Source organism: Poecilia reticulata, chromosome 22 (assembly GCF_904066995.2).
Source record: "Poecilia reticulata chromosome 22, P_reticulata-male-v2, whole genome shotgun sequence".
In the NCBI taxonomy this organism is placed as follows: Eukaryota; Metazoa; Chordata; class Actinopteri; order Cyprinodontiformes; family Poeciliidae; genus Poecilia; species Poecilia reticulata.
In genome coordinates, this window is record NC_088851.1 from 2,185,106 (window position 1) to 2,201,621 (window position 16,516).

General features: G+C 39.3%; 2 protein-coding genes across 2 annotated transcripts; both read right to left on the minus strand.

Moving 5' to 3' along the window:
* Nucleotides 1-1,354: 1,354 nt before the first annotated feature.
* sptssa (serine palmitoyltransferase, small subunit A) lies at nucleotides 1,355-5,935 on the minus strand. The gene is made up of 2 exons (XM_008398671.3): nucleotides 5,206-5,935; nucleotides 1,355-3,319 (listed from the first exon to the last, which is right to left on the minus strand). The coding sequence occupies exons 1-2, from the start codon at nucleotides 5,306-5,308 to the stop codon at nucleotides 3,216-3,218; spliced, it is 207 nt and encodes a 68-aa protein (XP_008396893.1). The 5' UTR covers nucleotides 5,309-5,935; the 3' UTR covers nucleotides 1,355-3,215.
* Nucleotides 5,936-6,652: 717 nt separating this feature from the next.
* On the minus strand, nucleotides 6,653-11,363 carry eapp (e2f-associated phosphoprotein). Its single transcript, XM_008398672.3, has 6 exons — nucleotides 11,179-11,363; nucleotides 10,562-10,740; nucleotides 10,047-10,148; nucleotides 9,240-9,348; nucleotides 9,021-9,149; nucleotides 6,653-7,066 (listed from the first exon to the last, which is right to left on the minus strand). The coding sequence occupies exons 1-6, from the start codon at nucleotides 11,256-11,258 to the stop codon at nucleotides 6,793-6,795; spliced, it is 873 nt and encodes a 290-aa protein (XP_008396894.1). The 5' UTR covers nucleotides 11,259-11,363; the 3' UTR covers nucleotides 6,653-6,792.
* Between the last annotated feature and the right edge of the window lie 5,153 nt (nucleotides 11,364-16,516).

Sequence of the window (16,516 nt, forward strand, 5' to 3'; positions counted from 1 at the left end):
TTTAGTTGTTTGCAAAGGTATTTAAACTTTGTAATATTTTTTTTTCTTGCAGCCCCAAACTTTACCAAAAATGTGCAGTGATTTTGTCGTTTTAAGAGCAACACAGAGTAGAAGATAGGTGTGAAGCGGACGGAAAGTGATGAGGTTTCACAGATGCAAAAAGTGTGGAATGTATTTCATTCAGCACTTTCTAACCCTAAATGCACACGTGGGTCAAACATGACTGGGTGAGGTCGTTTTCTTACTATATGTTTTTGACACAACGTTTGTATTGTTTCACTATTCCACGTATTTCTCAAGAAATGGGTTATTGACATCATGCAACTTAAATCTTACCTCCTGTAATACATTTGATTACATTTACATTTCAAATGACAAACCCAAGCTTCCATAAGTGGGTCATGACCCACATTCATTTTCTATGTAATTCCACTGAAATATTTGATTCTGAAGGACTGTGACTGACAGTAATGTATACTTTGTTAACCAAACACAAGTCTCAAATCTAAAGTTTATGCTAAACAGCAACATCTGATAAACAGTATCTGCAGGTTTTTTTTACCCCATAGTTGTATTTTGTACAATTGCAAGCTAACCAGCAATTTTATTCAATTCAGTTTATTATAGAACTTTACAACTGTTTTCCTTAGTGTTGCTCTAAAACTGAGATGACAAAATGTAATCTCAAGGCACTTAAAAAAAAAACTCATTTCAATCCATTCCAGTTGTTCAGTTCATTACTCAAATTAGCTTAAAATGTTTTCTTAGGAAAACACTGATGTGATGACAGCAGATAATTGTTTGCATTGTGACTTTGGAGCAGGGGTGTCAAACTCCAGTCCTGAAGGGCCGCTGTCCTGCAGTTTTTAGATGTGCCACAGGTACAAAACACCTGAATCAAATGGCTTAATTACCTCCTCAGTTCTCCAGAGCCTTGCTAATGACTTAATTATTCTATTCAGGTGTGGTGCAGCAGAGGCACTTCTAAAAGTTGCAGGACACCGGCCCTCGAGGACTGGAGTTTGACACCCCTGCTTTGGAGCAATAGTTCATACTGAGCATGCATGTAGCATACTGAATATGCTACATGAGGAAAAATTCCCTCTATTATTGTATGTGTGATTCATCACCACCATTCATTTTGTCTACTTTATAGTTTTTCTGAACTAGCTCACCACCTTATTTATATGGTCTGTGTGTCATTCATGACTGAACTAAAATCATTTTTCTTCCATTGTCTAAAAATGCAAGAAAATGTTTTATATTTTCAATCAATAGACAACAAATACATGTTTCAGATTTTACCAAAGGTCATCTTACAATACTAAACTTTAAACATGATGAAAACCAAAAGTAGGTAAAACAAGTATAACTTTAATCATTTCAGATATATAGAATGGTATTACAATGACTTCAACAAAACATCTCCTTAAGTCAAATTATCTGACTACAAAACTTTACAAAGATGTATACAAGAATATATACATTCAAGATAAGTACATATTTTAGCAGGAGAAAGTGTTAGCTGTGGCAGTGGGAGTTTATGTTGCTAATAAATGCAACCAAAATATAGAAAGGATATCTGACATTTTGTTATAAGGACAAATTAGCTTAGACTTAATTAGATTAGGCCTTATTTTGACTGATTTTCTTTCCCACTGAGTCTTCCTTTCGACAGTCCAATAAATCCTTCCTGATGTGTTGATCCAGTGCTGGAGGAACAGATTGTTATGGTCCACTGAGATCACATATAAGGAGCTGCACTGGACTGAGAATAGACCCCAAATTCTCACAAACTTTGGCTCTCAGAAAACAAATTCTGGTCCAATTTTGCAATTTAACCAGAAAAACACCATCTGACACCAGCAAACAGAACAATTAAAACGGGGATGGAGGTAACTGCTGCTCATAATGATGCCTGAGGTTTGGTTAGAGCATTTCAGAGATTAAACAAATACAAAAACCACAATTAAATCTCTGGAATGAACAATAAAGGAAAACTGAAAAACAACCTAAACCTTGAATTGATTAACCCTCCTGTGGTCTTGCCATGACAGACAACGGGGAAGCACAAACAGGGTCAGTGTGACCCACCGGACTGCGTATAGGGTCAAAAGCTTGAGGGGTTCAATGGACCACAGGAGGGTTAACATTATTTTACATGTCAAATATAAATAGAAAGTATTATTAAAAAGCATATCTTGAGTTACAGGAAGTTCAAAGAGATGTTTTTGTTCTTCACAATCATTTCATTGCAACACATTTCCTATATCTACCACCTGTAAAGGAATTTGTCAGCTTTTCACAGTTTATAACTCATCTATGAAGAGCTTCACTCTAGAGCTAGAATTCCTCAAAGTAGTGGTTAATGGAATTCATTTTACAGATATTTGTATGTTTATAGATTTGAAGTTAAGAATCAGAAAAGTCATGATGGAGAGAAAAATGTTAAATTTTTGCAGATTGTTTCTTAATACTCAATAAGTGAACTATAATTTTGGGATGCAGAGTATGGCAACAATCAATTCAGAGTTCCAAAAAAAATTTAAATTTAAAAATTAAAAAAAACATCCAGATCTAAAGATAAAATATAACTAAACATGATGAGTCTGAAAGAAAAGTCATAAGATTAAAAATAAAAATCTATATGAAGGATAGTGTGCCATAAAGAGAACTACAGCATGTTTAATAGTAAAAAAACTGCTTGCTGTTAACTAGCTGTAACAGAGCTAACAGGCTCTCCCTGTATGCTGCATATGGTTTAATTGTCCAGATCAGTTTGGAGGAATGCTGAGCTTCGTCACAGGAAATGGAAAGCAGATCTAAAGATCTCATCCTGCTCAGCCAGTCAAACAGCTACAGGAGATATTCAACAAGAGGATAGCAAAAACAAAGCACAGTCCAACAAACTACACATCACTCCAACAGTAAAGTGCACTTGAGTCAAAGTGAAACAGCTGAAACTAAGCACTTCTCCAAGTAAAACACTGCTTACAATGTCCGCTCTCACCGCGGCTGGCTGTAGTCTTACATGGCCTCCAGCACAGCAAGTCCAGCTTCTACTTTTGATCTGGATTCCATGAGGAGAGAAGTTCTGTGACAGTCCGACTTCAAACAGGGACGTGCATCCAAGCACAGAAAAACGGAGGGTTGTTGGAGGATGTGGTAGGCAGATGGACGACGGGCTAGACTAGTGGAACACCAGAGGAGACGGCTCACTGGACTACCTCAAAGTAGTGGAGGATGGCCATGATGTGCTGCGGCATAAAGACGTAGCCAGTGTAGATGGCCATGGCAGCCACGGAGATCAGCAGGGAGTCTGACAAGCAGAGATTAAGGAAGAACTTCCTAGTGGGAAAAGACTCTTTCTGCTGCGAGGGATTACAAAGTTATTAGCAGCATCGCATAAAATAACAATTACACTGCATAGAGATTCCTTGTAGAGACAAAAATTAAGGTGAGGGTTAAAGGTTAATGCATGGCATCTACACTATGTCAGAGGAAGAAGAAGATCAAAAACTTTCTCTTTCTTTTCAAGCATACCAGAGTTGGAATCTCCATATTTGTGTGTTTCTGGAACACCTATAAATCTGACACGCAGAGACATCTGCAAACAGTAGAGGTGATGATGAAGCAGCTTGTTTTGATCTACTGGTTCATTTCTGCTTCAAAAACCGATCTGACGCAACGCTGGAGAAGACTAGTGTGTTTAAGTTGTGTTGAAGGTGTTAGCCTATCAGTGAAGCTATTCAAGCCTGAAATAGCTTCTCAATGCTAAACATGTAGCAGCAGCACAGACGTCCTCCACACTAATGTCAGTGTCCATAGTCCACATTTCTGAAGTTCAAAGAATGATCAGAGCTGGAAAGATTAAAGGACAGAATAACACTGTGCACCAGTCTGAAGGTTGAAGAACCTGAGGAACAAACTTAAAAGAGTACCAGAAATATGTTTGTTGTTGAGTTCATTTGTCTATGTATTCAGTAATTTAGTAGTCTTTGGAATTAAACCGTTGCTGGTTTTGTAAATATGGTATTCGATTAAAACCCAGTTAATTTTGAGTAATTCAAAGTACAGTTTTTTATGAATTAAGTAAAGGTTTCAAACTCAGCCAAATAAATAAATAAATAAAAATAAAACCCTCAAGAAATGTTTAAGTTCAAGAAACTCTAGTTTCTTGATCTTAGTTGCCAAGGTTGTTTACTTTTAAATTGTGACATTTGTGGAGAATACTGACTTTTAGATTGAACACCAGACTAATATATGCCAATTTTTTACTAAATTGCAATAATTGTGTATCTTTTTGTAAAAAAAAAAAATACTTTTAAGAGTAATTTTACTACACTGATTGCTCAATTAAAAGGTATTCTTTTAACTGAGCAATCTTATTGTAAAGTAACAATACTCTTCCCTGAGTAACATTTCTGTATCTAGAGTAACTTCACTGAAATAAACATATTTTAACTAAAAATGCACCAGAAGGTTTATGTCAGAGTGACAAGCTTTGGGTGCTGTCAGGTCTTTGGAGAACAATAAGATACAGATTCCTTGTAGGATCTCTAATCATATTTAATGACGTACCCAATCAAGCTGACTTCAGTGCAGTAATAATTTTAATAATCCTAAAGTCACCTGTTTTTCAACACAATCTTAAGCTTATGTTTCTGAAACTGGATTAGTCAGATTGGGGTCAAGAATAACCACAAACGCTTTAATTAATTAGTCATGTCTCGTCAAAACGAAGCAGTGACGCAATGACAGATCCATCGGTTAAACCCGAAACCCTCTTCTCTCGTTTTTATTTAAACGGGCCAGGTTAATGAAAAACTACGTTCGTCACGTAACAGGAAGAGTTTCCATCAGTTTCAACTATAAACAAGCTCTGTGTTCAGAGAACTTCCTTACTTTGGTCCATATACATGATTCTCAGGACAGAGCATGGGCTGGAAAAAGTGTTTAGTATTCTTTCGGATAAGAGGTGAAAGCAATAGGAAAAATAAACGTACCTTCCTGCTCAAGTACATAGAAGAAAATCCTATTAATCATAAACTCGAGTAGTTTAAATTTATTACTGACTTGACGTGAACCTCAAAGACAATTTAGCTCAAGTTGTGTCAAATTATCACTTAGCCTAACGCTAAGATTAGCTTCTGCTAGCCAGCCACCAGCAGCAAGTTTGAATCATTGTGACACGGAAAAGGATACTGAACACGGTCCTCTCCCAGGGCTCCAGCATGTACAGCGCTGTCACTAGCAGGTACTGGTAATAAAACCAGGACAGCTGCTTCCAACAGTCTCCAAGCGCCATAGTCCAATTTCAGAATACTTCAATTTAGCTTTCACCAAGCCAAGCCTGCCTGTTCTCTGGTTCGTCTTCCGGCGTTTTACAGAATGGCTTCCTGTATTTCGTATGGTGTTTATTTTCAACCAATCACAGCTCAGTTTTCTATTGAGCGAATCTGACGTAATTCAGGACATGTACATGAATATGGTTCAGGATTCGCGAATAACACTAGTACTAGTAATAGTACTAGTATTATATTACTAGTATGCTAATGATAATTATGATACTAATACTTATTAGAATAACCCTAGGCCAGATGTGTTTTTTATGAAGAGACCAAAACTAAGGGAAAACATTAAAGTTAACTGGAATAACAGCAAAGAATACAAGCTAGAGTAGAATATTTAACTCTAGCAGTTAGGAAAAGTGGTCAGTTTGTCCTCCAGCAGCAGAACTACAGAGAAAGCTCATAACATAATACTCTAACTGTTCTCAACTACCTCAAAATGGCAACAGGAAAATAAAAATTGTGAAAAAATCATGGGACTGATGAGAAAAAAAGATATTCGTTATTTTAAAATAATTATTCTGTGTTCTGGTGAGAAGGTAGGCTTAATTTTTTGTTTTACTGCATTTGATTGACATTGATTTAAGGTCCAGGAGAATGAAAAACAGGGGGTGGGGTTTTTGATTATATTTTCAGATTTGTTTAACATGTTTTTTCAATATAGAGCATAATAAAGGGTACCAATCAGAGCTGAGCAATGCTGCCGTTAATTACTTGTTTTTTTTTTTTGTTGTTGTAGCAGCTGTAGCTGTATGGGACCACCTATGTGGCCTATACCCAGCACAGCAAATGTGCTGGGTATTTCCCATCCTGCCTATGCCCAGCATTAAAGTCCATCCCGCAAAACTCATGTCTCATTTTTTTTCCTGAGGAATATGAATCCAGCTGATGAATAACAGGATTACTTCTCAACATCAAGTCTCTGTCTTTTGTATTCTACTGACCCGTGACCATAAACATTTCACCATAGAAAAGTAATCCATAAAAACATCTTAACGCTTTTAGGACTGTACATCAGATAGATGTTAAAAAAAGAAGCAGATATTAAAATTATAACTGTTTAAAACTCTTTTAGCTGTTTAAAAAGTTGCTGAAAACACAGAATTATGTGAATTTAACAATATGACCTCAGAGCATAAACCTAAAACACATTCCCAAGCAAAAGAAAAAAATCATTCTTGCTCCAGAAGTGGACTAGGATGTGTAGTAGTTCATTAGGCTGTGCAAGGCTCTCTGACAACAGGCTGAGGTGAACCTCTATGAAAACTGATGCTAATGCAGGAAAATGGATTTACTAAAAGTTGAAAGGAAATCCAGCTATTTATGACAGAACAATCATTTTAGTCAAAACAGGTAAAAACAGTTTCTGTTGGATGAGGTTCCACAGACAAACAAAAACAGATAAAAAAGAAATTCAGGATTTGAACTTGTTCAGACCACCTCAGCAGTGACTGGCCAGTATGTTAAAGAAATGGTAGACCTCGTCTTTGTCAAACACAGCCACCTCTGTGGAGCACTCGGAACATTTCACAGGGTGGTAGATCTCATCAGAGTCCATGCCTGCCGGCCTCGGGCTGGCAGCCTCTGCGGTCTGGCCTCTCCTCCTCTTCCTGGACTTTTTCTCCTGCTGCGTTTTGTAGCGCAGCACCTCATCTGTCTTCACTGTGCAGTTCATCACAAACATGGCTCGATACTGTGTGCGGTACTTCTCATGCCTGGTGAAGACAAAACACAGAACGGTATTTATTCAACAAGGTTTCCAATTCATCAAACACTGCTTTGAGATGTCACAAATGACAGCTACTTTACAATATGGCTGGACTGGATTGTTAGCCCACAATTATAGGAGAAACAGGACATTCACATTAGAAACCATGGAAAGGTTTCCTGTTGGATGAAGCTAGTTTAAACACACACACACACACACACACACACACACACACACACACAGTACTATGTAAAAATATTCATGCCCTTTCAACATGCTCACAATTTCGTTCAATTAAAAATTTAATTCAGAAATACTTTATTTATACTAAAGGGAAATTAAATGTTGCCATAACTCATATCATCCAAGTATCCAAGTAAACTGTCGTCATGGACAGTGATGCTGTGGATGGGAAGGATCTCCAGTAGCAGTCAGTCTTGAAACTAATCTCAAGATACCTCTGACTGAAGACTGAATCTCTATGACAGTTTCAAGACTTAAAAGACATGCTAACAGCTCACCTTTTGGGCAGCAAAGACAATATTTCATGGTGGAATGACACCAGCAGTTGTTCTACACTCTGCTAATCCATCTCATTTGCTTTTGCCACTCTTTTAAGTTATTGAGGAGGATTATACAGAAGCTGCTCAGAGTCAAAATTGGAGACAGAAAAGAGAAGAATAGGAAGAAGCAGGAGAATAAACTGCAGAGGAACAATATCAGAGATGTGTGGTCAGGGATGAAGAAGATTATAGGCTTCAAACAAAAGTAGGATCAGTTAGATGGAAGATTGTTCCTGAACAGGTTCAGTTCAGGAACAAGCTCATCATCGTCATCCTCTCCTGTCCACAGCCAAACACACATCCTACCTTCCTCTAACCTACAGCTTTCCTGCCAAACCTCAGATGTTCTAGTTTCCATGGATTCTTCTGCTTCTACAAGTTTGTCTTCAACCATATCAGTAGATGCTGCTGCTTCCATTTTTCTGGATCTAGAAGTGAAGAGGCAGCTGGAGAGACTGAACCAGAACAAGGCTGCAGGTCCAGATGGTGTCAGTCCCAGAGTCCTGAAGGCCTGAAGCTGCAGAGCAACTCTGTGGGATTCTGCAGCATCTCTTCAACAATATACTGACCCACTAGAACGTTCTGTTGTTGTGGAAAACATCCTGTCTGGTTCCGGTACCAAAGACAACTCAGTCATCAGTCATCAATAACTATAGACCAGTTACCATGACAACCCACATCATGAAGGTCGTGGAGAGTCTCCTGTTAGTCCATCCGAATAAGTAGACAAGCTCACATCAGGACTTCCTGCAGTTTACTTATCACCGTGGAGATGGAGTTGCAGATGCCATCATACATCTTCTTCAACAAACCCACTGTCATCTGGACAAGGCAAGCAGCTCTGTGAGGATCATGTTCTTTGATTTCTCCAGTGAATTTAACACAATTCAGCCTGATCTGCTCTGAGAGAAACTCCAGAAGACACAGATGGAGGCTTCAACAATCACCTGGATCTATGACTACCTGACAAACAGACCACAGTTTGTGAGACTGAAGGACTGTTTGTTTAATCAGGTGGTCAGTAACACAGGAGCACCACAGGGGACAGTATCTCACCATTCCTTGACACTCTACACTTCAGACTTCCATCATAAGACTGACTTATGTCATCTACAGAAATACTTAGGTTGCAGTTGCTCGGTGTATCAGAGATGGACAAGAGATTGAGCACACAGAGCTGGTGGACCACTTTGTGTCCTGCTGAGGGAACAATCAAATCATCTTGAATGTAAACAAAACAAAGGAGATGACTGTAGGTTGCATGTTGGCTATAATCTCTAAGTTTACCAAGAGGTTACAACCAACATGTTAAAGACCAAGTCTCTGTGATCCCAACAGCCTGACATATGAATTGCACATGCTCAGTGTGGATGCAGAGGTGGTTGTGTTCCTCCTGACCTCTGACAGTCCAAGCAGAGCGTGGTCATGCAGGCAGGACAGTTCAACACGGCGTCACTGCTGGGGAGGCGATGGTTCTGGCCAGCCTGGGACCGGGATGCTGTGCTCTGATGCTTTCTGCCGTTATACCTTCACAGGATGAAAGAACACCGATTTACACTGAGAGGAAAAACATTGCTGTTCTGCACTTTCACAGCAGGAAAAAGGACATGCTGGTACCTCCTTGCATCCACCCAGGCCTGGTCCCTGTCGTCCTCGTCTGGGTCGTACAGCAGCTCATCGTTACTGGGAACAATCCGCTGCCTGCGCCGCCGGTCTGTGGAGCTGCCTACAGTACAGATTCAGATCACTGTTCAAGACTCAACATGGCCTCTTAAACCAGGTGACTGTTTTTATCTCCACACTTTCTAACATTAAATAGAGAGTTTTCCTGCTGCAGGTCAGTTGATTTGACTCTGGTATAGATTTGACTTAATACTCAATACACGTCAGCACCCAAGTGTTATCAGCAGCAGAACTTTGAAATAACTATGTAAATAAATTGAAGAAAGAACCACTGACTGAGCTGCTCACATCACATCCTGATCTATCAAAGCTTTTTTCTCATTTAAATATCTTTCTTCTCCTAATTTTAAGTTTTTGTTTATTTTATTTTATTTTTTTGTAAAACTATGTTTTTACTCTGCTAATATTATGACTATATTCTTGAAATAAAACAAAAAACTCTGGCTGTACAACTCACAGGAGGAATGAATGGAATGATGCCATTTTTGAAAAATCTTTTCTGTCATTTGTCATTTACCCATTTAACTTAAATATTCTGAATTAAACAACACAAAACTCATAAAGCCACAACATCCTCATCTAGGAGGACGTGAACTTCTGAATTAGAAGAAAAGCATCTCTCAGAATTCTAGCATTTAGTAAACAGAGACAGTTATGGTAATCCTAACTGAGCTGATTTAGGCATAGAGAGAAAGAATAAAAGGTCTTTTTCATGATGGACCGTGCAGACTGATCTCTTACCTGGTGTGTCGTCGTCCTCTGAGTCAGAATCAAAGTATATCTTATCATACATCTGAGGTTTGGAAACGCAGGAAGCTCCAGCACTTCCTCCACCTGTTGGATCTGTCACAGAATATTTATGTCAGTTTATTTGAAAATAGACTCACAATGTTCCATTTAGGGCTGAAACAATCTGATTCATCAGTTACTGAAACAATTATCAACTAACTTCATAATCATCTAATTATTAACTAGACCATTCAGACTCACTATAAGGCCCTTTGCTGAAGGAATAACACAATTAGAACAGTAATGAAGCCAAAACTGTACTGGACACATATATATTTTGCATTTAAGATGTCTCTAAATCTGTTCTCATACGCTTTGCTATTATTTTGCAATTTACTTTTAACAGTCAACCCTCTGAATCTCTACAGAATAATTTCCAAACAGACAAACTCTAAATAGTGTGAATCATTTCGATTCATTGAGACGCAAACCCTGTAGAATGACAGTTGGGATGTAAACCAACTTACCAACTGCTGGTCCCCAGGTTCCCTCCATGGTCCGGATGGTGGAGCTAAGTTCAGCCTCCATCTCTTTTTCAAACTCATCCTCACTGGATGACTCGCTCTCCCCAGTCAGGTACTCCCGTATCAGCTTCTTCTTCTGCTCCGGGGTTCCGTTCAGCAGCACGTCCAGCTCGTCCTCCGAGCTGAAACCAAGTGAAACACATTGTTGCCTTATGTCCCTCCTTTCTGTCCCATAGAACGTAGAATAGACATATCCATAGATACTATCGCAAAAGTTGAGATACTTTTGTGACACCTTTGTCACCTTTAACCTTATTGCAGTAAGGTCAAAGGTGACAATACGAGTATTCAAAAATAAACGACTTTTTCCTCCAACTAGTGTTGGACATAAACACTAAAATCACATGAGCTGTCAGTGTGTTTAATGAAGACCCTTCATGCGCTGCCTTACTCTGCTGCTTATAGCCAGAAATAAATCCATGCTCTCAACATAAAACCCTGACAGTTAGGACTAGGCTTCAATAAATAACCACCGCGTGCATTTTGTTTACATGTTAGCATCCAGCTAGCCTTTAGCTCCTAGCCTCATGCTAATGGTTCAAAGCTAATGTGTAGCATACCTGCTCTCAGCTCGCTCTTCGTCGCTCGGTTCCTCAATTTCATACGAGTCAAACTCCTGGGGTTTACTCAACTTGTTCATTCTGTAGACAGAAAAAACAAAACCAATGACAAGAGAAAATAAATCCAATCCTCCTGGATGTGAAGTAGCTTCTTCTTCGATTACATTTATTTGGACGCTGACTAATTTAGAAGTATCTTTAGCGCCACCTAGTGGACTAGAGAGCAGAGCAAATATATCTATCTAAAATATGTCATTGATGTTTTTATTATAATAATAACCCAAATGAATCTGGTACCAGGTGAAAAAACAATTACTTCATAAAAATAATAGGATTTTTTGCCATGATTTGGAGCAAGGTCGAGCCACAACATCTCTATTGAATTTAAATCAAGATTTTGACTAGGCCTCCCCAAAAGCTTTATTGTTTGCCTTGACTTTCTGGTTTGTTTCCCCACTGAATAACTCAAATCTACTTAAGCAAAGACCTTGTTAAGATTTTTTTAATATAAGGTTTAGTTATGACTGGTTGTAATTCCTGTGCTGTCGGAAAGCATAGTAAGTATAGGAAAGTACATGTAATTTTAACACAATTCAGTGTGGTATTGTGAGCTTGTAAAAAAAGATAAAACATGATGGGAATGATGGATTCTAACAATTAGTCAGATGTGCAAAGTCTTTTTTAGCCGATTATAGAATTTTAAAACAACTCAAACTGAAAATATCTGAATGATCTGAGCTGACCCTTTAAATTGAGAAACTAACGGTTCAATATTCTCCCTCACAATTTTCTGTTATTGAGCAGAATTCATTAATTACAGAAAATCTTATAGATCCTACACCAGTAAACCAGCTTAGAAAAATCTGAATAACCACCATGTTTGACTTCTTTCTGAATTGATGGGCTACAGTTTTTCCTCAAATGCTTTGGTACATTTTTCTGATCAGAATAAAAATTGTTATAAATTTTTTTAAATTAGGCATATATCATCTGGATGCTTGTATCTCATTATTCAGCCTGTGATGTCACCGTCTACACCTTTTGGTCCACATTCTGGACATATCAGCTCCTTGCAAATCTAATTATTTGCACAACCACCACTGCTCTGGATATGGGGGCAATTTTCATTCAACTCAGACCACTTCTTCTAGATGCTTTAATCCTTATCAAAGGTATTTATTCAAGGAAAATATTAAAATTAAATATGATTAAAATAAATCAATACTGAGTGCATTTAAGGCTCTTGGTGCAGGAGATTTAATACAGGAAGAGCTGCCTTAGCGCTCCCACGTTAGCTTCAATATTTCCTGAATATTTTGGCCAGTTATCTTTGGAGAATTGTTGAAATTCAGACCCAGTTGAGTATTTTCCAGCATTTTCCCAGCTATTTTAAAGTTATGCCCCAGTATCTCAATAGGTTTCAGGACAGGACTTTGATTAGGTCACTCCAAATCTTCAATTTGTTTTTCTAAAGAAAAACAAACTGGTAGGCTTCCTGGTGTGTTTGGGATCATTGTCCTGCTACAGAGCCCAGGTTGGTTTCAGGAGGTTTCAGGCAGCTAGGCGTTCTCCTTCAGGAGAATCCACAGCTCCATTTATCACACACAGCAAGTCTTTCAGGTCATGAAGCAACAAAACAGCCCCAGACCATCATGCTTTAGCAAAACATAGCAGCATGATTTACTGCTGGTATGAGGTTCTTTTTCTGAAACCCATCGTTACTTTATACCAGATGTAACGGGGCACACACCTTCCAAAAAGTTAAACTTTTGTCTCGTTAGTCCACTGAATGTTTTCCCAGAAGTCTTTGAGATCTAGATGAGACGAGCCTTAATGTTCTTGCTCAGCTGTGGATTTCATCTGGGAACTCTGCCATGCTGACAGGATTTACCCAGTTTATTTTTTATGGTGGAGGCGTGACCTCTGACCTTCACTGAGCCCTGTAGTTCTTTGGTTGCTGTTGTGGGTTAGTGACTTCTTGGATGAGCTGTTGCTGCAGACTTAGGGTAATTTTGATTAACCAGCCACTCCTGGGCAGCTGCTCCGCTAGTCTCAAAGGTTTAAAACTGCAGGTTTGGAATATTTTTCTCCCTTAATTATGAATACTTTCAATTAAAAGTTGTATTTTGCATCTACTTGTGTTATCTTTGATTAATATTTAAATTAGTTTGATGACAAACATGCAAAAAAAAGAGGTAATCAGGACGTTCAACTATATTTGTGTTCTTCTTTCAAATGTTCATCAGTACCGCCACTAGGTGGAGCCAACAGATAGGACATGTGAAAAATGTATTGAGTCACTCCTCTCTAAGGTCAAGGCTGCTGCTTTTCTACTGTTTTTCTCGTGCAACTTTTCATAATTAGGTGCAATGTTGAATACAGAGACAAGATTCTGAAAACAAAACTTAAAAATAACAACAAAAAAATGTATAACAGAGCTATCAACCACATGACCTCTGACCTTTAAAGGAAAGAATTGTCTGCAAGACTTGTTTCATACCATGTGGGGGCAATTTGTCAGTCACCAACTGACAGCAAATGACGGCAGACCTCAGAGTGTCCTTTCATTTCCTACTTTGATAATGGCATGAACGGACGGACGGACGGACAGACAGACGGACGGACAGACAGACGGACGGATGGATGGAAAGAACTGATGATTAATAATCTGGCCTGCTCTTCAGTCCACCAGGTGGGGATAATGCTCATGTAAGCTATTTTTTTCTAATTCCAAGTGAAAGAAGAAGCTTATGACAGTGTCTTAGGGCAATTTTAAATAAAAAAAGGAGCAAATTTCCACCAAAAAGTGTGAAAATTCTAAAATTTGCAAGAAACTTTCTGAAATTGTTCTTAAAATTTCAGAGTTTTTTGGAGGACATTTACTCCTCCTCGTTTCCTGTCTGCAATGGCTCCAAAACCTCGCTGTAGAAGGAATTCACATCCAAGAAGACTAAACTTATTTCATCTTGTCATCGTTAAATCTTTTTTAAATAGCAGGAGTAAACAACATGAAATTCCAGGAGTTTGACACAAATGAGCCTGACAAACTGAGAAAACGAGACCAATGACTCTGAAAACACATGACTGATGGTTTGAGAATCTGCCGCACTGCACCTGTAGTTTTGTAGTTGAATTTTCCTTCAACCTATGGTGATTGTTTGCTTCTTTCTCACTAAAGGCACAAACACTTCAGTTATTACACATATATTAGTCATGTTGAAGTTTCTGGTGAGTATTAATTACAGATGTTTATTACTTCTTGGACTTTTGCACACACTTTGTAATTTTCCAGGATGAAATACAGTTTTAAGGTTGGAATTACCATTGGATATGTCAGAAAATAAACTGTGATGTAGAAAAAAAAAAAAAAAATCGGAGAATTCTGGAATATTTAACCAGGCTCTTCTCCCAAGCAGAAGAAGATCTGTCTTCTGGGGACAAATTGACCACCATCCCCTGAGCGTCTGCGTGAAGCCTCCCATCCTCTGCTCAGCCTCTCTGTGTTGATATCGTCATCTGTTTTTGTTTGTCTGTTTGTTTGCTCGCCTTTAGCCGAGTTTGCGGCTCAACGCAGCTTTCAGTTGTGTGACTGTGTGACAAAGTGTCTTCTTGTGTGTGGATTTGCTTGGTGACATTTTCCATCGCAGGTGTGACATGTCGCTCCCCTGACAGCCTCCTGCACCACACACAACAACAACTGTTTTCCAGTTTTACCTGCCTCCCACATACACACTCACGCACACACCTCAGCGTCCACCTCTGTCTCAGCTCTGCTGCTCGACAAGCTAATTTAGCCAATTACACGCAGGTGTGATGCTAATTTCCCCGAGCTGGCAGCCAGCTCCTGGAGGAGGTAAAAATAGCATAATTACACTCATCTGTCCCTCTGCAGGCAGACAGGCTCTCCCACTGGGTGTCGGCTTTAGTGCCACCGCCAAACACACGCAGCAGAGAGACAAACACTCACAGTTGGTTTAGATCATAGACAAGAAGGCAGCAGACAATCTATGTGGATGGATGGAACCGTGTGTATGGAGGAATTTCAGATGCTGCCGCTGTTACGTTTTCTCTCTTTTGTTTGAGGCTTTCAATGGATTTTCAGTAATACACTGCAATTTCCTGCAAGAAAGGAGAAACAGACTTTTAGTGTGGCGGGATAATTATGAGAAGCTGTTTTTCAAAGCAACAGGGTTGGATGTGTCATTGTTAGAGTTGTATGTGAGGAGAGGAGGAAGCTTTTTCTTCAGAACTCAAACACAAAACAAGGTCAGCACAGGGAGAAACTGACTGAAGTGTTCACAGTGTCTCCTTGCAAAAACAGTATGAAATAATGTGGCATCAAATGGAACCGGAAAACAGGCTTATACAGATTATCTACAAAATGTCTTCAGTCTTGTTTTAGCAACAGGTTTAGACAAACACAGTCCATACTGGAAACGCTTGTTAAAGACCGCAGCACAACGTGAAAACCCAACGGGAAGTGGAAACTCTTTGTGAGATAGTGTCTCCCAACCTGGTCCTCAAGACACACTGCCTTGGGTGTCTTAGATGCTTCTCTGCTTTAACACAGCCGAATCAGAAGATTGCAGCTCAGCAAACATCTGTTAATCAGCCATCAGATGAAATCAGCTCAGCTGAAGCAAGAAAAAAGCCCAAAACATGCAGGGCATGCCTTGATGACCAGGGGTTGAGAAGCACAGCTATAGGGCAGCAAAAGAACGCAGTGGGGGAACCATTACCTCATAATCAATGCTTCATCATGGATTTTTTTGTTATGGTTTCATATTAGGCCCCTTTTAGGCTATAGTTCCACAATAAACAACCTTTAAAACCTTTTTATGAATCATTAATTATCACATCATACAAGTCAACTCAGCAGAATGTAGGTGTTTTAAATAGAGCATTTTGTTTTGTAGGACAAAACAAGATGCTCTATTTAAAACATAGAGCATGTTTTAAATAGAGCATCTTTTTGGGCCATGGGTGTGGCCCATGGTTGTAGTGGGCCATGGGTGTGGCCCATGGCCCACTACAACCATGGGCCACACCCATGGTTGTAGGCCATGGGTGTGGCCTACAACCGGTGGCAGTTCTGGCATGAATGTTGCCCTGAACGAATACCTTCTTGGATGCCTCCACCACCCACACCATCTCTACACCTACACCACCTACACCACCCACACCATCTCTACACCTACACCACCCACACCATCTCTACACCTACACCACCTACACCACCCACACCACCTCTGCACCTACACCACCTACCACCTACACCACCCACACCACCTCTACACCTACACCACCTACACCACCCACACCACCTCTACACCTACAC